This window comes from Drosophila melanogaster, chromosome 3L (genome assembly GCF_000001215.4).
Source record: "Drosophila melanogaster chromosome 3L".
Lineage (NCBI taxonomy): Eukaryota > Metazoa > Arthropoda > Insecta > Diptera > Drosophilidae > Drosophila > Drosophila melanogaster.
Window position 1 is genome coordinate 22,738,458 of NT_037436.4, and position 27,813 is coordinate 22,766,270.

Genomic DNA, 27,813 nt, shown 5'->3' on the forward strand with positions numbered 1-27,813 from the left:
AGCTCGATCAACGGAGAGCTTTGGTCTCTGTTGTCAGATTGGAGAGCAAAGTCAAGGCCGCGGATAAGCACTCTCGTTCTCCCAAGTGGGAACTGTTTTGGTAACGCTTGGAGGTGTTTGGGACAGTAGGTAAACCAGTTTGTTGTCTCATAATAATTTATTTCAATTCTTGCTTGCTACGTACTGAAGCACAAACTACTGAAGTGCTTAGGTAATCCTTTGTTCTTAACAAAAAATATATCGCATTTGCTCTTCTTTTCAATCGCTGTGCGGGACGTCCTGTCCCGGATCAGATTCGCCGTTTTTCTGGAGTGGCTGGCATTTAACATTGCAGTGTAATTTCCACTAGCCGTCGATAGTTAGGTCCTTCAATATGCTATATCGATTTATCAAGTATGAATTATATATTTTGCTTTATCAACCAACATCACGAGTTTGCGCTTTGATTCTCACATTGCCCATCCCTCCCTTAATTTTCCCACCAAATATAACCCAATGCAACAGATAATACGGAAACATAAAATGTTTGCGGGGTCATCTAAAAACAAGCTCAATGCGAAGTCGTGGGATACAGTGTTTACACAGAAAACAATAACCTATCTTCGTATATAACGTCCACTTTAAAGCCTCCATCCCGGGGAGATCAGTTAAAGTCAGTGTACAGATCGGGACTTCTGGGCGCTGCTGTTGGCTGGGCCGGTTGCTCTAGGCTAGCTGCCATCTGTCGCAGATTTTCGACGCCAGTTAGCAATTGCCTGCAAGGAATGAATAAAAGTAAGCATGTTCGTTACTCATTACTCTTCGTTACTCTTACCTCAGATTCTGTTCAGCGGTGTCGGCGGCGCGCAGCAAATCCCTAGACAAATGCTGTGTTCTGGACGGTCGTTCTGCGCTAATCCCGCTGCTGGTGGAGGCTTCACTGTCTCTACCAGGTGTCGCCACTGGAACTCCTCCTGTTGCGCAATCAGAACTTCCAGAACTTCCTCTTAGAGAGCGAAGTTCCGCCTAAAAAGTACGAATTTTCAATTTGACATTATTGCTTGAATATTTCCCGAAATTTGCGGGTTTAAATAAAATATTTTAACAAAACGCAGCATGATGATAATTCTTCCAGAATGTTACAATGCCATTTGCCATAGTAATATGAGATCAAGGCATTTCAACTTTCGGGCATTACCCTACCGATCGTGACACCCACCTCTAGTTGAGCCAGCTGTCGCCTTAGGTGTTGCGTGGTTTGCGTATTGGTCGTCGTGGCTAGGGCCTCCCGGCGCCGCGACGTCTCTGACAGTTGCAGAAGCTGCTGCTCAAACTCGCTGGCCCGTCTGGTCTGGAGATTAAGTTCCGCACGAGCTTCCTGCAGCTCCCGCTGTAGACGTTCGTTCTCCTGTCTCAGTGTCGACAGTTGCAACGTACCTTCCGCCTCCTGGGGAGGCGAGTCAATAGGGTTGGAGGGCAGCCCGATAGCTACGTCAGCTAGTCGCTGAGACGAGTGAATTATGGAACCGTCGGACAGAAAGTCGGGCAGCATTTTGACGGTAGAGCCGGCGGTTGGTTCGCCAGTTGGACCGGGGAGGGCGGCAGCACTGGAACATCTGGGTGCGAGAGAGGACGGCAGAAGCCCTACTGCTCCGCTCGACGCTTCAGCTCCAACCAGAGGGGAGTTTGGCGGAGAGCTCAGAGCATCCTGACCGGCGCACCAAGCATCCGGCAAGTGATCCTGCACGAAGTCTGGCAGGGCTGATGCTGCAGCAGCACTACCACCGGCTCCGCCGCCAGCTACATTGCATGTATCCAGGGGCAGGTCAAGCTTCATCTTGGGGCCGGCAGACAGCACAAGTCTGGTGGGGCGTTGGTCGCGGTTTCCAGTCGGCCGACGACGGGGCGATGACGAAGGGCCTGGCAAATGGGGAGGCATATCGTAGTTGGAGTACGAGCGTGGCACGTAGCGCGAGCCAACGGCAGGTTGCTGGTTGGAAGCGGATGGAAAAATATCTGCCCATGAAGGCGGAGAGTGAATGGGAGTTAAAGGCACAAGTTGGAATCGTATTTCAAACTTACCGTCGTCTATTCTTTCATCGTAATGCCTGTTTGTGTTGCGCACCTGAGCCAGAGCCACATGGTCGTCATCATCGTTATCCAGAGCGTCCTGAACAGCATCGTGACCCAGCCGATGATCCGGCCTCAAGCGGTGCTGAGATTGCGACCCGCCGCTGCTACTGGATGTGCCTCCCCCACATGATGCGTACTCCGCCAGACTCGCCTGCGAGTCAAAACTACTGAAGCGCGGGGATCGCTTCATTCTAGAGGATGCACTGCTGCCGTTCACATCAGGCGGCTGCATATGGGAGACAGAGGCTGACTGAGGTACCTTAGGTCGGGCACCCGTTGACGTTTGCACGGCAGCCGAGGTCACCGTGCTAGTCGGGGCAGTCACCGTTCCGGTACTGCTTAGAAAATGTTTAAAGGAGAACGATGACGAGGAAGCTGCTGCTGGTCCCGCTCCTCCCGTGGACGTTGTGGTCCGTATGCTGGGGAAGTCCGCTCCGCGGCCGTTCATACACACGTCCGCCACGAGATCGTTTACCCCCAAAGCGGCCGGCGCGCAATCTTTTGAGCCCATTGTCGTCTCGGTAAGAAGCGCTTGCTGTGCGGCTTGTGGAATCCTCTGCTGCGGATTGGCCGTGGCCGCCGCTTCGGTCGCACTTCCATTTGCCATTTAATTGTAAACGCGGACAGAGAGCGGTTGGCCCTTCTTGTTGCCGGTTGCCTTTATACGTGTCGGCCAAGCTGGGCGGTTTGTTTGTCCTACTGTCTGTAGCCCGTGCTGTTTCACTGCCTCTTGTGGTCGCGTTCTCTCCTGACTCTCAGTTATTTTTGCATCCCATTTTTCCCAGCGACTTTTCACTTGGGGCTATATCTGCAGTGCTCGTAAGTCGTGGGCAGCTGTGCAGAGGCTTGCAACACTGGCTGAGGGATGCAGCACAAGTTATCGATTGCAGCAGAGGAAACTACATATATTTAAAGCGGGGGAAGCCCGGAAAAACCATATTATAATAATTTATATCATTTAATGCCCTTTAATGAACAGTTATTTTGTAATTAATAATTAATAAACAGTGCACTACCGTTTTAATTTAGCCTAGCTTCCAATCGGAACTGATACTGATACGAAGAACAGCTGGTGCAATTCTCCAGATCTGAAATGAACGAACTATCGAGTTATTACATTATCGATAGAGAGTTCGGCTCAGTGAGAAAACCATTGAGCACCCCTATCAATTCGCAATGGCATATCCAGTATTGTTAATAGCCCCGCGGCCAGTGCTTGTAAACGCGGTCAGTCCAGCCATAGTAAACAAAACGCGACGTTCGGCTCGCTGCGCATTTTTAATGCAATAAAAGCGAAAGGATTGCAGAAATCACGCAACTGGCGTTGCATTTCCATATTTAACATTAAATGTGGGATACACTGTTTTCTAACGAGGTCAGGCTCCACGTTATTCGAGGGTGTTCTTGTCCCGCAGTTGTGAAAAGAAAACTCTGCGTAGCAAACAAACCGGTCGGTGCTCTTGTACATACATTGTATACACCATACACACAGACAAGTTCAGACGCGTACATGGCCGAGAAAAAAGCGTCGCAGTGCATTTTGTGTGGCAAATTAATTGCGCCGAGGCTCTCGAAAAACGGTGATTGTCTGCCGAGTTCTTAATTTTTGGTGTCCATATGCAACCGCTCTGCCGCTCCTCTGCCGTGGGGGTGAGGGTGCGTCCATGTGAGCCTGCATCTGCGTGCGTCATAGTGTGAGTGTCAGTGCGAAGGTGGTGCGCTGAAACTTGGCGTATTGTGAATTGCCGTGCAAGCACACACACAAACAAAACCGCCCGCCCATCGGAACACCCCTCCCGCTCCAGCAAAAACAACAACGGCGTGTGTTCCACTTTCGACTGTCCTGATTTCGCTGCAGCGCTGCCGGGAGAGCAGCTTATTTGGGGGCGTGTTCCTCGTCCTGCCCCAAATCCTGGGAGCGAAGCCACCGATCGAAAGACTCCTGTCAGGTGCCATTGCAGCAGGCCTGGGGGCTGCTACAGGTAAGTGCCTTGGAGTCCGTTCTAATTAGACATTCTTCCAAATCCGATTGGAAAAAACAGCTATTCTTTGGCCACGGCCCCATTTATCGACTCTCTCGTCCTCTCTCCGTTTTACCCCGGTTGACTTCTTTGCTGGCCTCTTGGCTTTTCCCCTGCATTTCCACACGCGTCGGCCGTTGAGTTTCTTTTACCTTGCACAGTAGAACTTAAAATAAAAAGGTGATCAAAATTCGAGAATCGATTCTCAGTCGAGTAAGCGTTCCTTTTATTCCAACTATTTTTATTTATACAAACTACAACGCCTCATGTTAGTTTATAAATCTCTCGTATCATATTATGGTCCAAATAAAATGCCTTCCTGGATACCATTTTGCAATAAAATAGTAATAGTTTTCCTTTAAAGTTTAAAAAGAGAGAATGCTAGAGTCTAGTTTCTAGACAACCAAATATCCTTCACTTCAGCTATTGCTTTGCACCATTTATATTTCCTAAGGTCTCGACATTAATACGGACGGACAGACGAAAATGATCAAAAATTTATTTACAATATAGGTAGGTCGGAAACACGGTTACAAACTTTTCCAAACGAATCAAGTATACCCTTTGAACATTTGGATAAATTCGATGAAAATAAGTATAACATCAAAGTAGGAAGCCCCTCTAGGAAAAATCAACGTTCATGTTTTTTTAAGCAAAAATAAGATTAAAGATGTCATAAAACTGAATACCAATATTTTAGAGTTTGCACTCCACTGTGCGCCAGGCCTTAGCGTTTCTCGTCTGTCATTGCTGCCTCTGCTTTTTCTTCTTCTTGCTCCGTTTTGTATACAAATTATTGTGAGCTGTTGTTGTTCTTATTGCTTTTGCAGTTGTTGTTGCTTTAAGCTTTTATGGGCAGTGCATTTCACTTGTTTGTTGTTGTTGCTGCTGTTTTGTTGGCCATGTACATATACTCTAAAACGTTATAAATATAGACGTTAATTTGCCTTTTGGCTGAGTTAGTTGTAGCTGGTGATTATAGCTCAAAGAAGCTGGAAAAATCGAATTTTTGAAATTTGAAAGCTGGAATCGTTTGCCCATTTTTTGCCCATGTTTGCCCACCAATTAGTTTTTTTTGCCCACGTCCAGTTTCTGAGATATGAATTTTCGAAAAAGTTCGAAAATTTTCGAAAATCAAAAATTTCGCTTTTTTCAAAATTTTTTTTTTTAAATCGCAATAACATCGTTTGCCCACGTTTGCCCACCCTTTAGAATTTTGAAAAAATTTATACTTTAGAAAATATAAGGCTTTTAAGTTTACCTCGGTCTAATCAGAGAGTAAATCGTTTGCCCATCTCTTAAAACCAAATATTATCAACAAAAAACGTTTGCCCAACCATTATTATTAGTTTTTATCGTTTGCCCACCCTTTAAAAAACCTTTAACAAAAATTTTTTTTCGATTGCCCACATTTAAAATACACCCAATTTCGTTAGCCCACCTCTTTAAAATAAAAATTTCCAAAAAAAAACGTTTGCCCACCATTTAAAACTAAATAATTTCGTTTGCCCATCCTTCAAAATTCATTTTTAACGTTTGCCCACCCTTTAAAAATAAATTATTTCGTTTGCCCACCCATTAAAATTTGTTTTTTTCGTTTGCCCACTCTTAAAACTAAATAATTTCGATTGCCCACCTTTTAAAACTAAATAATTTCGTTTGCCCATCCTTTAAAATTCATTTTTAACGTTTGCCCACCCTTTAAAAATAAATTATTTCGTTTGCCCACCCTTTAAAATTTGTTTTTTTCGTTTGCCCACTCTTAAAACTAAATAATTTCGATTGCCCACCTTTTAAAACTAAATAATTTCGTTTGCCCATCCTTTAAAATTCATTTTTAACGTTTGCCCACCCTTTAAAAATAAATTATTTCGTTTGCCCACCCTTTAAAATTTGTTTTTTTCGTTTGCCCACTCTTAAAACTAAATAATTTCGATTGCCCACCTTTTAAAACTAAATAATTTCGTTTGCCCATCCTTTAAAATTCATTTTTAACGTTTGCCCACCCTTTAAAAATAAATTATTTCGTTTGCCCACCCTTTAAAATTTGTTTTTTTCGTTTGCCCACTGGTTTGCCCAGCTTCTTTGAGCTAATGACGAGACCAAAAACTCAAACCAAATTCACCCGAAGAAGGAAATTTTTTAGCACAATGCGCATTCCTTCGTTAAAATTAGAACTATCGTAATAAATAAACGTAGCTTTTTTAACAAAACTGTATACAAGCATTAGTTTTAGTTTAACATTTTTTATATTCAATTCTAAATTTATATTAAATATACAAATTATAAATATTTTTATTGGCACTGGAAAGGGTTTTTGCGCATCTGCAAGCTTAATGTAAAGATTCAAGTTTTTATTGTTCCCGAGATTACAAGGTTCATACGCACATTCAACACGGCCAATGAATCTGATCTCACTTTATTCCTTCATTTTAATATTTTTATGGAAAAATTCACCAAATGTTAAAACCGATACCATACAAAAGATGTTTTATTTATACTTGATGGACATTGTATTTCTCTATTTATCGTTTCCGTTTATTATATTTACTAGAATTTTAATTTTAAATAATAATTCCACCTATTAAAGATTTTTTTCTCCTTTTCTAGCATACTTTTCAAAAATCGATTATCTTTTTTGAAATCGTTACAAATGCTCTTAATGTGGGGTCTTTAGCAATTATTGCACATTTTTCTTTCTGTGATAGAAAGCAAACTAATCAAATAGTCCAAACATATAACCTCTGCATTTCCTCGAACAATACTAATTTTTTCTTTCTGGTATTTTATTGCAGTAGATCTCCGCTCGAATGTTCTCCAAGTACCGGGCATTGATCACAGGCCTGCAGGCTTAGATACGCTAGCCTTGGATTGGACAGCGTCCTGATGTCGTCAAGTAACGGTGGACTTAGCAGTGCCACCAATGGCCGCAGCGGCAGCACCGGCAGCGCCACCATTAACCTTAATCTGAAGGGGCATGAGAGGACCATAGTGGGGGTTCCTGGGACTGGGGCATCAAGTGCCACGACTACGTCAATTACTCACAAAACACTGCCAGACCTGAAGACCCAGAGGAGCAATAGCGCCTGCCACGCCCACGAGTCGTTGTCCGCCCTTCGCCGTATCGCGTTGTTGGAAAAACCTCCGGAAAAGTTGCTCAGCTATGGGGCGGCACAAAGCCGGATCCTGGGCCAGGAGGCTAGGGAAGATTTCCTTGTCTACAGCGAAGGACGATTGCACTCAGGCCCGCTGCAATCGCTTATTGCCCACATGGTCCCCACCCACGAATATTATCCAGATGAAGGATTTATTTTCGCTTTTCTTCTAAGCGCCAGGCTCTTTGTGCGCCCCCACGAGCTATTGGCGCAGATCTCACAGACCTGGGAGCATCAGCAGCAGGATGTGGGCACCGGCGGAGATGTAGTGGACGATGCAGGTCAGGGGCCCGGTCGCACAATGATGGTCAGCATCAACTCAGCTTCACCGCTAACACAGCGGAAAGGAAGTGCGGCGGCCGCCTCACACAGTTCGGAGCTAGAACCACGTCTTCAACAGCGGACGAACACTCAGCGCTCTGCCCAACACTGCATCAGACTCCTGTCAGAATGGATAGAGATCTTCCCTTACGACTTTAGAGATGAACGGCTTATGCAGCAAGTTCGCATCCTGGCAAGGAAGTGCGTCTACATTGATAATTCGCTGGGAAAGCAAGTATCGCGAATCTTGCAGCTGCTAGTGTCTCGCCTTACGACGCTAGAGCAGTATGAGGAGTTTTTGCAGACTATCAGCTCGGAGGAGGCACAGAGTCAGCAACAGCAGCACCACCACCACCACGGGCACCACAATCACTTGCACAATGCCTTTCAGACCTTTTTGGGTAGCTCTTCACATGCTAACGGAGCTAGTGGCGGCGGTGGATCTGCCAGCGGCACCTCTAATTCATCATCTAGTGGTCACACCTCATCTGCCTCCACATCTAACTCGATCTCCACAACACCCCAGCCGGACGATGTGTTTGGCATCATGGACATGTGTCCGAGCTGTGCACATTTGGCCCACCAGCTTACGGCCATCGAGCTGGAGCGCTTGTCGCACATTGGCCCAGAGGAATTTGTCCAGGCCTTTGCAAAGGATTATCAACAGCAGGCCAAGGATGGAAGTAGGGAGGCCAACAACAGCAAGTGTAGTGGAGGTGGAGGTGGTTCGTTGAACGACATGAAAAAGACTCGTAACCTGGAATCGTATGTGCAGTGGTTCAATCGGCTCAGTTACTTGACGGCAAGCGAGATAGTCAAGGTGGGTAAACAGTAGAATTTTCATCAACGGATCATAAAAATATATTAAATTCAATGTGTCCTTTTGCAGTACCCTAAAAAAAAGCAGCGTGTTCGCATCATAGAATATTGGATAGAAACAGCCCGCGAGTGCTTCAATATTGGCAACTTTAATAGTCTGATGGCCATAATAGCAGGTCTAAATCTGGCACCCATAGGCAGACTGAAGAAGACGGTGAGTTGGGTGGAATGTTAAATTTATAACGGATTTGATTAATTGTGATTTTAATACTTAGTGGGCCAAAGTGCAATCGGCAAAGTTCTCTGTGCTGGAACATCAAATGGATCCAACATCGAACTTCAACAGCTATCGCTCTACGCTCAAAGCTGCGATGTGGCGCTCAGAGGGCGCTACTGAGGAACGCGAACGCATAATCATTCCATTCTTTAGTTTATTTGTTAAGGATTTGTATTTTCTGAACGAGGGATGTTCCAACCGGTAAGTGGGTCTAGTAATGCTCTTTTTGAGTTATTTGCTTATCGACATATTGCCGATATTTTAAACAGGCTGCCGAACAATCATATCAACTTCGAAAAATGCTCCCAGCTGGCCAAACAAGTAATGGAGTTTAATGAATGGAAGAAAGTAAACTGTCCGTTTGAGAGGCTTCCCAACGTCATAGCCTATCTTCAAAACAGCGCAGTACTCAATGAGAACACTCTTTCCATGGCATCCTTCGAGTGTGAGCCACCGGAGAACACGGAGGAGAAGGACCGCTACAGGACCGTAAAGGCGGAGACGAAGCAACAACTGCTACAGCAGCTGCAAGATCAGCATCAACAGTCGCAGTAACCCCAATACAGGGTGTAGATTAAGCTACGCTTAAGCGCTTGCCATGATTATTTTTTCTACTAAGCCGTAAGACCGGGGATATTTTAGCCTAAGTTTAATGAACCAAGGAGTTCACCGGGGTATCAAGCCTCAAGCCCTCCTTAACCCCTTACTCCGAAAGAAGAGCTTCTGAAGCTGGGGTCGCCAAGTAATAATTTGTCAATCATTTTTGTTTTCAATTATTTCCGTTATCTTTGTGTTCCTGTTCCAAATTTGTATTGACGGGCGGCTTCAAGTCTTTTTGCTGCGAGACGTTGCCAGTAATTTTATTTATTTAATTAGACCATTGGGAGGATGGGAATAATGAAAGAATGTACTTAAGGCCGTACACGGCTAACAGCTAATGCAACTAATTTAGTTATTAGCGCAAAATATTTGGTTTATCATAATTCATTTTAATATAATTATGATGAAAACCAATCTGACAAAGCTACATGAGTACGCGATATCCGTACGTGACCAGTATTTATATTTATGTATACAATTTTATAGCTAAATGAAATCTTTTTGATATTCCGTAATTACATCCGGGTACATTCTAACGGATTTCATTCTGATTCTGTCTCGAGGCTTTTTGCATCAGCAACATATATGGGCCTACTATCAGTCGCAGGCCATTAATACTTTCGTTTAAGGAAACCAACAGAACAAGTAAGAAAAAACAGAAGGAGAAGTACACCTTGTGCTTGAAAAATGCTTTTTCTTAATAAGAATTTGATTTTTAACAATGTAGTTGCAAGATTTTGCAATATTGTGGATGAATTCATTATTGATATTAATTATAACGGGACTAAACACACCTTTAATGATAAAAACAGCTTTCGAATAAACGATATGAACAGAACCAGTTCCCAAAACAAATCTCGATACCTTTCTTTTTTTTTAGGGATTATTCAAGAGAAGGTAAGAAGTAAGTTATTTAAAGGCCATGCATTTTGTTATAATATAGTTATCATAAATGGTGCACTGTACGTGTCTAACGTACATTTTTACTATACGTAAAACGAATGTAATAAAATCACTTTTCGGATAACCAAATCTGGTTTTTGGACAACAACAGCTACAACAACAATGCGATGCTCCGTTTAAATATTTTGAAATTAGCACCGATTCGCAGTTTACAGTTTACAAAATATTTGAAAAAGAAACACTTTGTTTCAGAGGAATCTATTATTTGTCCGTATAAACCTCGGATTTCTGTTGATATGCTATATATGTACATATTGGCAACGTGTGATCACGGCCACTGTAATGCTCACAAATCGAAAAGTTGACAAATTCTCAATTTGAAAAAAAAAAATGTTTTGATTTTATTATTTGTGATGCCAATTTGCCAAACAAAATTCGGAAATTTTGATAGTAAAGGAACTCAAATAGACCATTGCCTTAGTTTGTTTTTTAATATATTACATAATTTTGAGAAATAAAAATAATCTTCACTCCCAGCAGTCAAGTTTTTCAACACGCAGCTTGGAAGGCACATTGCAAAGTAATGTAAAGTAAAAGTAAGGAAACGGTGCAATGGACTCGTCCTTCTACAGTAAAATACTCCTTTCCGCCAGTGACCAAACAGAGTGGTATTTTTAAGGATACCCGCTTAGTACATTCCAGCCGGGTGGTATATTGCCTCGGCCCAATCGTGGCCACACTAAAGCTGCCTGCGAACGTGTTGGATGCGACCGAGCACGCACTTCCATTCGAAAGCCTGACGATGTGCCATCTTCCGGGCCGTTGTTGACGCGGTGAATCGAGGCGGAAAAATCGATTGTGCTCGTGTGATTATTTTTGTTTTGATTTGCGGCCTCCCGCTCTCGTAATCCTCGCGCGGCCGCGGCCACATGACTCATGCCAGGCAGGAACAATGAAAAATCACAATAAGTACGTCAAATTGCCCCAAGACCTCGATCTGAGTTTCCACAGTGATTTGGACCTGCTGCCGGATACGGCAGCCGACATCGACGTAGAACTAGACCCGGCTGCGGACACGGATGTGGCCGCGCTCAGTGTGAACGTGCCCGCGTCTCTGGGCCTGGACGAGGACGACGACGACGAGGTCATTATCGCCCCCGGCGGCGGAGGCCTTCGACTAGCTCCCACGGCGGCGGAGGCAGTGGCGGCACACAGGCAGCATCATCAGCAGCACCAGCAGTGCAAGCAGCTAAAGAACCAGCTGGAGCAGAAGCAGATTCTGCCCAAGAGCAAGATCTGCGGACTAGGCAGCGACAGCATCGTCGAGGTAAGTTATGATCAGCAGCAACAATGGAAGGAGGAGAACGACTACATCAAATTATTGTTGGGGATTCGGGATTTGGGATTCGGGCTTCTTCGGCGCCTGCAACTTGTGGCTGGCGGAGATTCCTAGGCGCAAGAAAAATGTTGCGGATTGCGCGGCGTAGCAAAACAAAACAAAGAGCGGAAAAATCGATAAGCAACAAAGGGAATATTCTGGCGCTTGTGACAACCCCGAGTGCCGCTGGCAAAGGTTTTCCCGTAAATCCCTGTTGACTTTTAATCGGCGAGTGGGCACGGCACTTGAAAAGGGCCTTGCCGATGGGTACGACGGACAAGGGGGATATCTTCGGCGGAAATTTGCTTTAATGCTAATGAGCTCTGATATTAATGGAATTTGTGTTGACACACTCCGAGAACTGTTTTGGCTTGGCAAGCCATCAAGTAGACCACGTAGGTCGGCGTCCTAGAAAGACTTGAAAAATCAATTGAAAAATCCATAGTTCGCCCCCGTTTACCTTGTTAATATTTAACGTGGCACGGGGCCGACTGTACTACCCACGCATTTGCAATCAGTAATGCGTCAGACCCGTGTCAATCATAACCCTGTCCTGTCCCCTTTGTCGACGATAAAAAGCATAGTTAATTGTGTCGAGAAGTGCTGACTTGGTGGCGTTGTATATTATAAATATACATATATTATATATTAGTAAGCTAAATTTAATTAGTTCGCCTGGGACTCGGCAAATTCCTAAGAAAACCGTGTTTAAAGCCCTTTTCGGACATTAACACCCGATTTCGAAATCGTTTTTATTTTCGGGGCTCGTTTCTATACATACTACTCTTGGAATTACCAACCATACTAGACTCCTTGAAAAGTATGTAAAAGGTAGAAGGTAGAGTTCCCGAACACTTAAAGTATATATTCTTGACCAGGATGAATAGCCAAGTCGATATGACTATGTCCCATTATGCCCGTCCGTATGAACGGCGAGATTTCATGAACTTTTAAAGCTAGAAAGTTGAGATTGAATCAATCATGCAGAATCAATTTTTATCTGATATTCGAGGAGCTCGACTACAGTCTTCTCTCTTGTTTTTTTGAGCGCATTTTGATAGAATATTAAAATGAGAATAATTGTGTTTTAATTTGGTTCTGTTCGAGAAAGTTGCAGAAAATGCATGCAATAGTAGACACTTTTGCTCCGCTAGATTATATTAGGATGGGCTTAATAAAGGATGGATTATAAAGGATGGGCAAACGTTTTTTACTGAACATTTTTATTTTAAAGAGGTGGGCTAACGAAATTGGTTGTATTTTAATTGTGGGCAATCGAAAAAAAAAATGTTTGTTAAAGGTTTTTTTAAGGGTGGGCAAACGATAAAAACTAATAATAATGGTTGGGAAAACGTTTTTTGTTGATAATATTTGGTTTTAAGAGATGGGCAAACGATTTACTCTCTGATTAGACCGAGGTAAACTTAAAAGCCTTATATTTTCTAAAGTATAAATTTTTTCAAAATTCTAAAGGGTGGGCAAACGTTGGCAAACGATGTTATTGCGATTAAAAAAAAATGAAAAAAGCGAAATTTTTGATTTTCGAACATTTTCGAACTTTTTCGAAAATTCATATCTCAAAAACTGGAACTGGGCAAAAAAACTAATTGGTGGGCAATCATGGACAAAGGATTCCAGCTTTTAAATTTCAAAAATTGGATTTTTCCGAACCGGGCTTCTTTGAGCTGGAATTTATATTTTTTGTCATTGCTAATTAAGCACGCGTTTATCTCAATGTAACTCTTCTATTATACAGCTGCTAATCACTAAGATATGTCTATATATATTCTGCTTACCATTACCCAAATATTTGATCATTTATCTATGTAAGTCTGACTACATCGTGCCATCTAGTTTTTCTTTCCCAATTAGCAGTACCTCAAGTCGAGGTAAAATGGGCGTGAAAACGTAATTAAACACGTATTGTAAGCAAAAATTAAAATTGCGTCAAATTATTTTTGATAAAATTCGTTTGGGTCGGCTTGCGAAAAATCCCTTGCAGCTAAGCACAGGCGTTCCCTAGGAGAATTACTGACTGACTATTATTCCGGCTGCTTTTGCGACATGCAAATTTATGATAAAGTGCTGTGGTACAAATGAATTTATAGCACGGACAAGGAAATTTATCATCCTGCCGCTTACAATGCGAGTTCCGCTTTTCCTTTTATCCCAGACTTCCAGCTAAAATGGAAGCTGGCAAAATGATGGGCAGCGTTTAAGAGCATTTATTATAATCATAAAACACAAATGCATTATTATGCATTGTCGTTGCCCCGAGCGGGCTTTGCTGAAAGGAAAGGCGGAGGCGACGCGGAGCTAGAAAGTAGGCGAGTCTACAGAGTTTTCACAGAAATTTAAGGACCACATGGACAAATAAAGCGTTAGATTACAACTATTGTATTCCAACTACGCAAGAATCGAGGCATGAAACAAGCACCCCTTGGAATGGAATGGAAAACATTGAACAAGTGATCTATATAGTTGTATTAAATCTGCAACGAAATTGTGAGGATTCTTATCATGATTTGGATTTTGACTCCCATAACTTGTAGAGTAAATTGGTGTGACCAAAAACATCCATATTGCTTGGAAAATTATTATTTTATTGATCTACAAACCAAAAGCCTAATAGTCGCGGCCTGGACTAAAGCGTTTTCTCTGGTTAAACCTGTTTACGTTACAACTGGATTTTAGCTGTATTCCGGATTCGCTTTCGTAAATATAATTGCACTTTTAATTGCTGCGCATAGAGAGGAATGCAAGGAAGCTCCGTCGCATCCTGCGGCGACGATTCAAAGTTTCCTTTAACATATTGGGCTGTCTATGTGGTGCAATTGTTGCCGTAAATGCAGGCGCTAATTTGCGTTGATTTATAATTAAGCAACAACATTTCTTAAAAACAAATAATGATCGCAACTTGAACACACAAAACGCTTTCATGTAAAAGTCGCGAGTAAAACATATTTTCGAACTAAGCTTTATTTAAAGATTTTAACTTTAAAAAGCTCAGATACAAAATAAATTATTTCAAAACCCTAAAATCATCAAAAAAAAAAAAAAACAAAAAAAGAACATTTTAAATTTTAAAAATATCCCAAAATCGTCTTTTCAACGGCTCATCAACTGCTATCTACAGTGTTAATGCAGTTTAAAACAGGTGGCATATAGCAAAACATATGTACACATGCAGGTTTGTATGATCTGCGATTTATGGCAAAGCAATCAAATTGTCTGCATTTACATCTCAATGGGCGTTTGGTAATTGTATTCGCTACAAATCAGCATCTCTTTCCAAATTCTAAGTAGCCAAAACCTGAATCATTCAAGGCTTTTTTATTTACCCACAAAAATGTTGTAGAACCCAAAAAAGTTTACAAATTGAATTAATTGCGTGCAAAAATTCCAGAAAGCACAAAGCCACTAACTGTTGGTTGGCTTCCTTTCCTACCCAGAGTCGCTCCATGTTTTTCCCCCTTCGGTTGTCGTCGCTTCTTTGAAAATTCGTAGAAAATAGCTAAGAGGGTCCTTGCTTGGAGCGGCATCCGGTTAAAAGGCGTTTTCAGGGAAATTATATTGGATGAAGGCCACCTAGCGGTGCACTGAGATGAAAGGCCATGGAACGCCCGAAGAAGCATTGACTTCGACGAGAACGCATTAGCATAACAACATAAGCGGAAAGGGCTCCAATTCAAGATTGATCAGACTAGTCGACTATCAGATACCCGTTACTTACCCGCTGCATAGCATATCGGAAGAGATGACAAGAAAATATAAAAAAAATTCAATAATATATTAAAATTATGGCTGTAACAGCGGTTTGTAATCAAAAAAATATTCTCAACTTTTTAGCTTTTATAGCTCCCCAGATTTCAGCCAATGAATCTGATCAAGAACTTTTATACCTTGTAGGGCCGGGAACGCATCCTTTTACCTGTTCAATGCTTTTCAATGAAACCAGTATACCCTTTTTCTATTCGAGTAACGGGGTACAGCTAGACCGAAAGCAAAGTCGGATTTAAAAATATTATAAATCATTTACACGCTCCCTAAAATAAGGAAGATTTAGTTGAGTTGACTTGCTCCACATCATATGACATACAGACTCTGCATAAGCTAAGCAACTGAAAGCTCTAGGTGCATCTGGTTTTTATACCCGTTACTCGTGATAGTCAAGTACTTATCTATAGCGATATCACTTCCCTTTTACTTGTCGCATCCACTCTGCTCCTGGCTTTCCCTTTGGCTGGTAAACATGTAATATTGTCAATTTAAGGACCACACAGAAGTCAAAATATGATGATAAGGGAGGGAAATTGCCGTAGGCAATTAAAAAATCAACGCCTAATTACTGTAGGTTGGTCATTTATAATCAACATTGAATTCGACAAAAGTATATATAAAAAACGATTTAACAAGCGAACGATTTAAAAGAACCACTTAACTATTCGAAAAAAATACATTTGTCTGTATCAATGTTTAGACATTTAAATATCTATCTATGCCCGTATTTATCAATTCCTCAATTTATATTTGTGTATGTATACACAAAATAAACACATTTTAGAACCCTGTTCTTCTTTACTCAAATAGGCTAATGAAAAAGCCCTAAACCATTTTGAATGGTTGATTGTTTCACTGCTATGCATTTCATTTTTTATGGCAGTTTCTTTAAGTTATAAGTATCCAGATATTACGGTTTTTTTGATCCGGACAGCTCCTCAGAAGCTACAGGCAGCAAATGACAGCTGAACTTTTTTTGGGGAGGGCGCTAGACCGGGCGTGGCTGCAAGTACCATTTGGAAGGCAACATTGTCAGTACACATTTTACTATTGACAGCTTTATAATTTTCAAGATGCGTCGTAGTAGACAAAAGAAAGTATTCCATTTCTCTCAGCCTTCCTAAAACTGTGTGAATCACCTTGTTAAAACAAGCAGAAAAAAGCATTACTGAAAGAGCTCATCAAGAGCTAATAGAATATATTTAATCACTTATTAAAGGCGGTCTGAAGGCAGATCACCAGGGATTCATATTTCATCTATATTTACAGATAAATTTGATTGTGATAAACGATTAAAAATATTACGATATAAACATACTTATATTGCCATATTTAAATTCGTCGTATCCAAAGCTAAATAGTATTGAGGGGACTTTTGCCATCAAAACTGTTCATGAACTCGGAATACGAGTATCTCCGGTAAAAAATCGTTCTGAGATAGGTGACAGCTGTCACTTTGGATACATCTCATAGTAACAAGTTGAGCATTGACGGGCCCTGCTGCTTTCGATAGTGCCTTTCACACACTAGTAAGTGACGCACATGAAAAGCATTCATTCAGGGTGTTACATTCACAGTTCCCATCTAAGGACAACTTTCAGCGTTTGTGCAAATGGACTCCTGCCTGAGGATTTAAAAGGTCAAAATCGATTTAAACAGGCTCCAGTTTTCTTAAATTCAATATTTCTATTTATACTGCAACACATTATTGCCTATTTCTTGCATTTAATTTTCTTGAAAGTTAAATATTCTATTAACCTTGAAAAATTCTCAGTGTGATAGAAGGAGTCAGAAGTGCCCCAAAGGAGGGGAAGAAAAGGTTGTTCTCATATTTTCGTCTTATTTTCTTGTTTTATGAATTGAAGTATTCAAGCATTCCTTTATTCTACCCACACAAATGACTTACGCAAATCCTTTCCCTTCTTTATATGTCTGTACTTTTCGAAGTTCCTGACAACCTTTGTTGGTCATCCCACTTCATGTCTTGACAAAGGCTTAAGCACATACCCAGCGCCAAAATATGGATTTCGTATATCGATTACTTCTTATAGCCCCTTTCCCCAAGCTTTCTCGTCCATTGCCTAGGGAACCATTTGTGTCCAGTTCTCTAATAGCACACAAATTACTTCTGCCGTCTATGAAAGACATGTGATGTCCACTTTTTTATAAGTTTTATTTGAGCAATCGCTGCCTTCATAGTTATTAAAAAAAACTGAAACCCGGTTTTGTGGGCATGATCTATGTGGTTTTGGCAATATAAATTTATTCCAATTCCAATTTAGTGCAAGTGCCAAGAAGATAAGCAAGACAAAACATCCCGTCCACACCTTAGAGCATTAAAATTAATTTTTGTTCCCCAATTTCTACAGATATTCATTAAAAATGTTGAAAATATCTGATAGTCGGGGAACTCGACTAAAGCATTTTCTCTTGTTTTTTAGATGTTATAACGATAAAAACTCAGTCAGGGAAATCATTCAAGTACCTCTTCTTTTGAAATATTGTGCGTTGTCATCTGGCAGGCAAAAAGTATTGGAAAACAAAGCAGAAAGCGAGAAACGGAATGGAAGAGCCACAGTCGCAAACCAGGCCTATAGAGCACTAAGCTTCAATACGCTTGCACGGTTTTGGCCAGCATTGTTCGTTGACACTTATACTGGGTTAGTCACCCATCCTTGCCAAATCCCTTTGTCGGATTCCTCCAACATCCCGCTCAGCTCCATATGCAAAACAAGCACGCACGAAAGTCAAACATTCTGCACTTCCGCTGATAATTTTTTGGGTGGTTGACAACGACAGTTTTTTGCCGATGAGAGGGAGCTAAATCGAACATTTCCTACCGATGATTGTCATTCTGATGATGACAGTTTAAAATTTCGTTCAGTTTGCTTTCGAACATTTTCATTAGCTATCCATTTTAATTACCCCAAATGCATTATGGGCAAGTCTGTGCTGGCCAGCGCCATTTGGTGGTGTTGGTGCGACTACTTTAATCTTCGCATTACAAACTCTGCCCCTTGATTGCAAACTTTTTCGGTCCTTGACGGCTAATCCCAAGTGCCGAGAGTGTACCTTCCCTCTCCCGATTTTATAGAGCGGATGTAAGAAGGATTCGAGATAATGGAGACGAATGTTGCACAAACAGAGCCCGAAACACATGTATGAAACGTGTAGAACGCCCTGGAATTTACGAGTATGATGAGGCGGCAGGACGCGGCCCAGCTAAATGGGATCGCTTGACGATGACTGCCGCTTGTGCAATGTAAAGTTTCGTCCACCACTAGCGACACAAAAGACACTAGAATAACTAGTGTAGAATATTCTAGAGTCTTTGACCGACACCCCTAGCAGTCACAGGAGAACAGGAACCCGAAAACGCTTTTTATTGGAAACGCTTGGGAACAAAAAATGATTATGCACTCAGACTAAAGAAGCCGTACATTCCTTATGAAACGTTGTATGTGAGTCCTTAGCTGAGAAGATAGTGAAACTAGTTTTTGGATTGACCAAAAAAAAAAAAAAGGAAACCTATATACATTTTGAGCTTGGATTGTTATACTCACTTCTCGTACATGAATGGTTAGGAGTATTTTTTAGCATTTAATATTATGTTTAGTTATTAGACCAACTTTTGCAAAATGTATTGTAAAGTGCAGAAAAGTTGAAATTGAAAAACATCAGGGCGGGGTGCAGCCTGTAAAAACAATTAAAGCGACATGAGAACATATTTACTGAAAGCGCTGTCCCTGCATCCAGTCTACAATATATCATTTTTGGCTGACGCAGCAGCTTCCCAGGCTTCTCTGTCGGATTGTTGATACGAGTATGTGTCGTCTGGATCTGGTGTCTGCGTCAAAAGCAAAAGCCTCGTGTGGCGGAGGTGGAAATCGATCCACCTAACAGGTAATGTTTGACAAGCCTTTCAGGAGCTCCCGAGCGCTCTAGCCTCATAGATTACATGAGCAATTTAATTGTGAAGCCATTTAATTCTGACGCGCACTTTTATGAAGATGCTTGGCAACATGCGGCAGATATCGAGGGATATTATATTTCATGTGTACCAATATGTACGTCCAAATACTGCAGCTACTTGTTACATACCTCACATTCTTTTCGGGTGGGGGATAAACCATACAATATACACGGATTTTGTCCACGAGCGACTGGAAATTCACCTTAAAGTAGTGGCTGCACTCTTCAGTGTTGGAAATTCGTGTGTGGTAAACGTTAACCATTGGACTGGCTAAATCTACATTGTCTGCCCCGGGTCCACAGCCAGATAAACGGACATCGGGAGAGGCGAAAGCGAGAAGTTTATAAAAATAACTGTAGCTCGTATCTGCCAGATACAGATACAGATATACACAGTGCACCTACCCCTTCCCCATCTCCGGCGGTCCTTCTGCCAGAAGTTTTCGCAATTTTCAGATGCATTAGACGCAGGGGGAGATAGTGGAGCGGAGCTGGGTGCCGGAGGTATGTATAAGCTGTGCTAATGTCTGTCAGCGGGTAACCGCACTCAGTGCCCCAACAGATACAAATTCGGTAGGTCCTGTGTGGAAGGGGTGCTGGCTGGCCACGATCAGAATATCTAGCTAGGAGTTTTGTGTTAGAGAGACTGCCATGAAGACGGGCATTGCTCTTGGTGTATCAGGCAGCGGCTGCTTTAAAACGCAACAGCGAAAATTATATGCACTGCAATTCCGCTGAAATGTTTTGGATCCTCGAGCACGGGAAGCACTTTTCCTTCGAGGCGCAGAGGACTGGGCGCTACATCTCCCGCTTCACTTTTATTTAAACACGCCAGGCAACTTTGTGCGGCAATTACCTACGTTATGTTGGTTTATAAATCTAAATTGAAAAACTTTTTATTTGGCACTTCGTGAAAGGAGAGATGCCTGTTTATGATTTCGCTTTGTCTTTCACCTCCAAATTCGAATTTAAAACTTTTCCTGGAAACCAACTCCCTGCTAGTTGTGAATAGATTTTTATGGGAAACTCCCAGTTCAGGTGCTTAACCCCTGACCATTTTAGGACACATATATTGGTCAAGAACAAAGTCGGCTCGGTCGCGGAATTATTTTTTGAAAATGCTTCGTATAAAGGCAAGAAGGGAAGCTAACTTTGGCAAGCCGATGCTTATATACCCTTGCAGTTACCTAATATTTTAAACCACTCACACCTTAGAGCATTCAAATAATAATTTTTTCCCCCAATTTATACCGATATTCCTGAAAATGTTGATAATTCTCGGTCCCACTTGGACTAGCTGAGTAACGGGTATCTGATAGTCGGGGAATTCGTTATAGCATTCTCTCTTTTTTTAAAACAGAGACTGGAAATTACTAGAACAATTTATTTCGTACGTTTATGGTTATGGTGTGTTATTTATTTCATACTAGTACATAATTATAAGCTTTAAGATGCCTGATTCTTAATTTAAAACACTATAAATCAACACTACTCTCACATATGAATTTCTCATGTGTGGTAACCCCTAAATCAAGTCCATTATTGCTTGTCACTTACAAACGGGAAACTTAATGGTCATACCTCTGGTTGTCTTAAGCCCCAACGCCCTGCGGCTTTGCAGCCAACGACCGCATATCTCTGACTGGCCATTGCGCCCAACTATTATCCACCCAATCCACCCTCCGCGACTCTCAAGGCTCAATAAATAACTTATCCTGCGCATATTAGATTGTTGTACTGAGGACTTTGTGACCACCCTCCAGTTACGTAAATCGAGTCAATTGACAGGTGTTTTTTAAATTGAATTTTTTACCATACGTAAAGAGCGCTTGTTCGTTGCAGTTTCCATTTGATTTTGATTCGGTTTGTCGAAAATAAACGATTTAAAATCTGGCTCTGGGAATAGTTTAGCTCCAGAGTGGTTTGCTGCCCAGTACTTACTGTTCAAACTTTACGCAGAATGAAGAGAAGAAGGTGTTTTCCATATGGCGACACTTTAAGGTTCCCACCCCGGTGGGCCGATAATTAGATTACTTATGTCCCGAGATGGGTAACTCTATGGACCTTATCAAGAGAAGGACACGCGTAGGGTATTAACGTAAATGGAAGGGCAGTTCATTGCTCTTTACGAGGCGGCGCCCTCTGCTTCATTGAGTCTTACTTCAGTACAAATTCGCCCGAATGTCCAAAACTCCAAAGCCCTTGACGTCCAAGCGTAGGACCTCGCCGGCAAGTCCTGGCTCCACGGTCCTGATTGAAAGCCCAACAACCTCGAGTGGCGTACGCAATCGCCGTTCCAAGATCAAGGGCGTCGACAGTAAGCCTAACCCACAGAGGACCATCAGCCACGTCAAGGACTCAAGGGCTGTTCCGCAAAATGTGAAGCCGGGCAAAGTAGCAGACATGAAGGATTGCAAAGAGCCGGATGAGGACAATGTGGATCAGGTGAGAGGTGATGAAAAATATGTTTTGACTATAGTGATGAGATATGACGGGGTTACTTTGCTATGTACGCGTATTTGTTCAGGGAATTCAAGTTCCTCGACCAATTCTCCCCATTCTCACTGGGACGTGTCTCCGCATAACTTGGGCATAACAATTTTAATACTTATTATTATTATGACGAAATTCATAATGCAAGGGGCAGAAACTCTTGTTCTTCTAAAGTATATATGTTTTGGAATCGCTTTAATTAATAAATAATTTGGGTGGGATTTGTGTACGATGTTTAAAAGGTTATATTGAACAAAATGTGAAAAAAGATTACATTATGTGGCTGATGTCTGCAATGCTACCTTTTTTAGGTGACTAATTCCTAATACAACTACTTTTTATAATAATTATTATTAAAGTAAAAAGACCTTCTCATAAGGCCATTTGTTATAATTTATCTATCACCTTTTCCGTCTTTTACCTTTTCAGGTATGTATGTAAAACTTGAGTTTCCTCTTAATTCTAAGCATCACACTTTTCACGTGTATACAACAACAAAGCAAAATGGAAACATTATTCAGGCTCTCAGGCTTAACTGTCGTAATTAAAATTCACACAAAAACTAATTAACACCACACAGATGAAAATCAAGAGAAGTTGCTAAATTCGAGTTCCCCGACTATCAGATACCCGTTACTCAACTAGTGGAAATGCGAACACGAAATTTCATCATATTTCTGAAGTATCGATAGATATTGGAGAATAAAAGAAAAAATTTAAAAATTGTTTAAAAGTGTGGGCGTGACCGTTTTGGGCGTTTTGTAGGTGTGAGAAGGGGCGTGGCCAAAGTGTTTTTGGTATACCGGTAGAACTTGGCAAGACTGTGGGCGTTGCAATATGGATCAACAAACTTAAATCTGTATGCCTAATCTAAACCATCCTGGTAAGATGAACATGGCCAGTTTGACTCAGCTATTGATCAGGAATATATATATACTATATATAGTCGAAAACGCTTCCTTCTGCTTGTTACATACTTTTCAACGAAGCTAGTATACCCTTTTACTTTACGAGTAACGGGTATAATCTTAAGGATCCAAGGATGCATAGCCAAAATTAAATAGTTAGAAAAATGTCGACAGTACTTCTACGATTACCAAGTCCATAAGTCTTTACACCAAAATAATGTAGCTAAAGTACTGGTGTATATTTGCAACGTCACCGACTATCTCTCTTCGAGTGCGGACGTCTGTGTCTTTCCAATTGTGTGAGCTTTGCTTATCGCGTAATTACCATCGCCGTTACATTGATATTTATCATCTTATCTTCTTGATCTTCTTATCAACGCGTACGTGCAAATCAAAAACATTCAATATCCATAAATTTATTAACCATGGCCCCCGGGCCACTCAATTTGGGGGATAATCGCTTTGCCAGTCTCAGCGTTAGCCCCAAAGCTAAGAAAAAAAGACCCTATCAAAAATTACAAGTTGATTTCCCAGACCTCCCTGAAACGCAGTGCAAAAATCCGAGATATTTAGTGGTCTCATCAAAAAACTCTCCGAAAACCATATCCGACTACAACTGCTTTGCTGTCCATAGAGCCCTTAAGTATATCAGCAAAGACATTACATCCATCTCTAATCTTCGGGATGGTAACCTTCTCTTGCTGGTTAACTCCAGGGAAATTAGTGACAAATTTATCAAAGTGACTTCTTTACCTGGCTTATGCGATATCGAGTGCAAGCTCCACAACACTCTTAACTTTGTCAAAGGCACCATTTACGCTCCCTGTCTTATTAACATTCCAGAAAACGAAATTGTTGAGGAACTAAAATCACAAAATGTACACAGCGTATTTAAATTTACCAAAATGATCGACGGCACCCCCAAACCTTTTGGAAAAGTTCTCGTAACGTTCGACCGTTTCACTCTTCCCAGTAAACTAACGGTTTCCTGGCACACAGTTAAGGTGTCAGAATATATACCCAACCCGATGAGATGTAAGTCTTGTCAATTATTAGGACACACATCAAAGCACTGCAAAAACCCACCTGCCTGTGTATCATGCAATCTCGCTCCCCACCTTCCCGTGCCATGCACTCGCATTTTCTGTGCAAACTGCACCGGCCAACATCCAGCCTCCTCACCCGAATGCCCACAATACCAAACACAAAAACAACTGCTCCACATCAAAACAAGCAAAAAATGCAGTTTCCATGAAGCTCGCACTATACTAAAACAACAACAAAACACAACAAATAACCCCACGCTTACCTACTCGACCGTCGCAAACCAAAGCACATCATCCGTGATGCTTGTCAAAAAATCCCGAAACCCTAACACGATTACAAACACCGACTTGCCCACCAGCTCGACAAAAGTACCAGCTCCGCTCTCACCAACGTATCCCACTTCTCGGACGAACTCTTTGAATCTCGAAGAGAATCTTACTTCCTCCCCAAGCACCTCTGACAAAACTGATTTCTCTTACCTAAAAAAAACATGCATCGAACGATCTCGCTCCCTTAGGGCGGAAGCAAACGCTCTATTAGGACAAACCTACAACGACGACAACAATACGTTAATGACCTCAAGATCCAACTCAAACGAATCAATTGCTTCACAAACCTCAAATCTACAAACAAAAATCAACACAACAGACTCAGACACTATGGACGATCCCGATTCCTAGTCCTGATCCTCTCACCCTTACCTTCATATACACACACCACAAATTAATAACAGTCCAACAAAAAACAATAAATAAAAAAAAAAAAATTTTTAATCATGACAATTACTATATTACAATGGAACATCCACGGCATTTTTAATAATTACAACGAACTGACACTACTCATAAAAGACCATGCACCCGATATTGTATTTTTGCAGGAAACCAACCTTCCATGTAATTCTACAAATTTTATTTGCCCCAAAGAATATAGTGGTTACTTCCACAATTTTTCTTATAACACCTCAGCCAAACAAGGCATTGGTGTTCTTATTAAAAGGAATGTCCCACATACATACCGTAACATTAACTCCAGCATACTCTGCTCCGCACTGCAGCTTAATTTTGAACAGGTCATTAATATTGTTAATGCGTACATCCCACCAAGTCAAATTTTTTCATCTTCTGACATATCAGAAATTCTTCAAAATCTTAACGGATCCACAATACTCCTGGGTGATCTTAACTCATGGAGTCCTTTATGGGGTTCACCTCGCACAAATACAAGGGGTAAAAAAATTGAAACCGTAATTCTTGAAAACAGCCTAATTGTTCTTAACGACGGTTCCCCGACTCACCTTTCAACTCACAATACGTTCACCCACATTGATATCTCACTGATATCTCCACAGATAGCCCATATGTGCAGCTGGTCTATATCAGATAATCTCCATGGAAGTGACCACTTTCCCATAACCATCCACATAAACACACCTACCCGTCCCGATAACACTTTACCCCTGCCTAAATACAAGACAGACCAAGCGAACTGGAAACGCTTTAACGAAAGTTGCGAAAAATCAGCAGCATATTGGACGGTCGGTTGCCTAAATCAGCAAGTCGCACAAATGACGAAAGTCATACGTTCAGCTGCAAACTATAGCATTCCCCAAACGAAAAGGGTGATCCACAAAGCCAAGGTGCCATGGTGGAACGCTAACCTTCAACAGCTTAGGGACCAAAAGCAACGCTTGTTCTCGTCCTACAAAGCCAATACGAATGATACAAACCTTATCCGATACAAAAAAGCAAACGCGCTTTTCAAAAAAGCTGTACTTTCGGCCAAGCGTAACTCCCTTGAAAAATTTACTTCCAAAATCTCCCCAGTATCCTCCACAAAAAAGGTCTGGTCAGATATAAAACGCCTAGCCGGCATCCCTCCCACTCCGTTCAAATATATCAAATCCAACTCGGGTACCCTAACTGGATCATTTGATATCGCCGAAGAGTTTGCCTTATCTTGGTCTAAATACTCTTCTGACCAAAATTTTTCAGCAGAATATATACGAGTAAAAAATCGGTATCTTTCAGAGCCCTATGCCATCGACTCACTTTCCCCATCGGCTACATCCTTAGATTCCAATTTCACATTGCTCGAAATAGAAAATTCAGTAGCAAAAGCAAAAGGGAAAAGCCCTGGGGCTGACAGAGTATCATACCCTATGCTCAAAAACCTATCTCCCCACCTAAAAACAAAACTTTTAGACATTTTTAATCAAATATTAACCACTGGAAAATACCCACATACATGGAGATCGGCTATCATTATCCCTATATCAAAACCTAACAAACCCCCTTCCGATATTAACAGCTACCGTCCAATCTCTCTGTTATCCTGTCTGGGAAAAACACTAGAAAAAATAATAGCACAAAGACTTACCTGGTTCATTAAACGCCACAACCTAATTTCCCATAATCAAGTTGCCTTTAAAAGTAATCATAGCACGATGGACGCGTTATTGCGTATCCAACACTTCGCGTCGAACGCTCTTTCGACCAAAAATCACGTCTCTATCTTGGCGACGGATTTTGAAAGAGCCTTCGATCGCGTGGGGATTCACGCCGTACTTTGCAGACTCGAGCGCTGGGGCATTGGTCCTAGGCTTTATAACCTTATTAAAGCCTTCATGACCAATCGGTCCTTCAGGGTTCGAATAAACAATGTCACATCGAACTCCCACATTTTACACAATGGAATCCCGCAGGGTTCGCCACTTTCGGTGGTTTTATTTATGATAGCTATTGAAGACATAAATGACATTGTAACTCGGCATAAAGATATTTACATCTCACTATACGCAGACGACGCAATAATCTTTACTAAAATAAAAAATATTAACACAGTTAGAGAAAAATTCTTAGAAATATTGCAAGAAATTAACTCGTGGGGAGCAACCTCTGGGGCCTCTCTTGCCATTGAAAAATGCCAAACTTTACATATCTGTCGGAAACAACGTTGCAACCTTTCCGACATTGTCTTTAACAGCCGCACAATAAAAGATGTAAATTTTTTAAAAATCTTGGGGATAACCTTCGACTCCAAACTACTTTTTAAACAGCACTGTCAGACTCTAAGAAAACAACTGGAAACTAGATTTAACATTATTAAATTTCTATCATCTAAATATTCTTACATACATATTAAGACTCTCATAGATATTACGCGCGCTTTAATGCTATCTAAAATTGACTACGGACTGCCAATCTTCGGTTGGTGTGCTAAATCACACTTAAAAAAGCTACAAGTCCCATATCACGGAGCGGTCCGTCGCGCCATTCACGCATTTCCCACATCTCCAGTAGCGTGCACATTGGCAGAATCGGGTCTCCCGAGTATCCAATCACGCGTAGAAGAAACTACATTGATGCTTATCCCGAAGCTGTACACCACGTCAAACTGCCTGCTAACCAAAGACTTCGGAGCCATATTTAAACAAAAACGGAAATTCAAGTGCATATCCACCCTAAGACGTTGCGCCAACTACATCAAGCTACTTGACCTTCCCCTGCCTAAGCCCAGGAGGCCCTTCAAATCGCCAGCACTTTGGGGTTCCAAACAGCCTAACATAAACCTTCAAATATACAATGCTGCCAAAAAGGATACAGGTCGCCTAGAATACCAAAAACGTTTTATGAGCGCACAAGAAGATCTTGGTGTGAAAAACTGGATCTACACCGATGGTTCTAAAGTCACCGGCGCAACTACTTTTGCGGTCGTTGACTCTAACCGTAAAATAATTGCAGGAGGTAGGCTTCCGTCCTACAACTCCATATTTACAGCCGAAGCTTTCGCCATTCTCAAAGCATGCCAATTCGCTTCCAAAAACGCTGGAAAATCTGTTATCTGCACAGACAGCCTCTCCTCTCTTTCCGCTATACGCAACTGGAACCATAATGACCCCACAACACAAGAAGTTAGGCACATTCTAAGTTCTCACCCAAAAAAAATCACCTTACTCTGGGTTCCCAGTCATCAAGGTATTCATGGGAATGAACTTGCTGACAAAGCCGCCCAAGAGATGAGGCTT

The 27,813-nt window shown here is 41.7% G+C and overlaps 3 protein-coding genes, 1 long non-coding RNA gene and 1 other non-coding gene across 7 annotated transcripts in view, besides 7 other annotated features; 4 read left to right on the top strand and 1 right to left on the bottom strand.

Moving 5' to 3' along the window:
- Positions 1-144: 144 nt before the first annotated feature.
- Positions 145-2,931, bottom strand: l(3)04053 (lethal (3) 04053). The gene is made up of 4 exons (NM_141157.4): positions 2,062-2,931; positions 1,199-1,995; positions 815-1,005; positions 145-755 (listed from the first exon to the last, which is right to left on the bottom strand). Exons 1-4 carry the CDS (start codon positions 2,717-2,719, stop codon positions 644-646), a joined length of 1,758 nt encoding a protein of 585 aa, NP_649414.1. The 5' UTR covers positions 2,720-2,931; the 3' UTR covers positions 145-643.
- On the top strand, positions 251-977 carry asRNA:CR45163 (antisense RNA:CR45163). Its single transcript, NR_125047.1, has 3 exons — positions 251-393; positions 627-774; positions 831-977.
- Positions 2,932-3,335: 404 nt separating the features above from the next.
- Positions 3,336-10,157, top strand: CG7369 (uncharacterized protein). Its single transcript, NM_141158.4, has 5 exons — positions 3,336-4,094; positions 6,929-8,429; positions 8,499-8,642; positions 8,704-8,906; positions 8,975-10,157. The coding sequence occupies exons 2-5, from the start codon at positions 7,020-7,022 to the stop codon at positions 9,258-9,260; spliced, it is 2,043 nt and encodes a 680-aa protein (NP_649415.2). The 5' UTR covers positions 3,336-4,094; positions 6,929-7,019; the 3' UTR covers positions 9,261-10,157.
- Positions 4,498-4,614: a mobile genetic element.
- Positions 5,114-13,273: a mobile genetic element.
- Positions 6,458-6,522: a mobile genetic element.
- Positions 10,987-27,813, top strand: part of SPoCk (Secretory Pathway Calcium atpase) — a gene marked incomplete at its 5' end in the record, with an annotated part of 38,188 nt that continues 21,361 nt past the window's right edge. Inside the window, 2 exons of one of the 3 annotated variants that reach the window (NM_001275291.1) lie at positions 21,520-21,783; positions 22,332-22,352. In NM_001275291.1, the coding sequence (NP_001262220.1) occupies positions 21,520-21,783; positions 22,332-22,352 (285 nt within the window). Of the gene's footprint in view, positions 11,536-21,519; positions 21,784-22,331; positions 22,353-27,813 lie in introns of those variants that run through there. The other 2 variants (NM_168961.5, NM_001104196.3) reach the window with 2 other exon arrangements.
- Positions 17,759-17,798: a mobile genetic element.
- On the top strand, positions 18,339-18,871 carry lncRNA:CR45961 (long non-coding RNA:CR45961). The gene has a single exon (NR_133311.1). It is a non-coding gene; the product is annotated as a long non-coding RNA:CR45961 (long non-coding RNA).
- Positions 20,567-20,689: a mobile genetic element.
- Positions 22,422-22,857: a mobile genetic element.
- Positions 22,989-27,813: part of a mobile genetic element that runs on past the window's edge.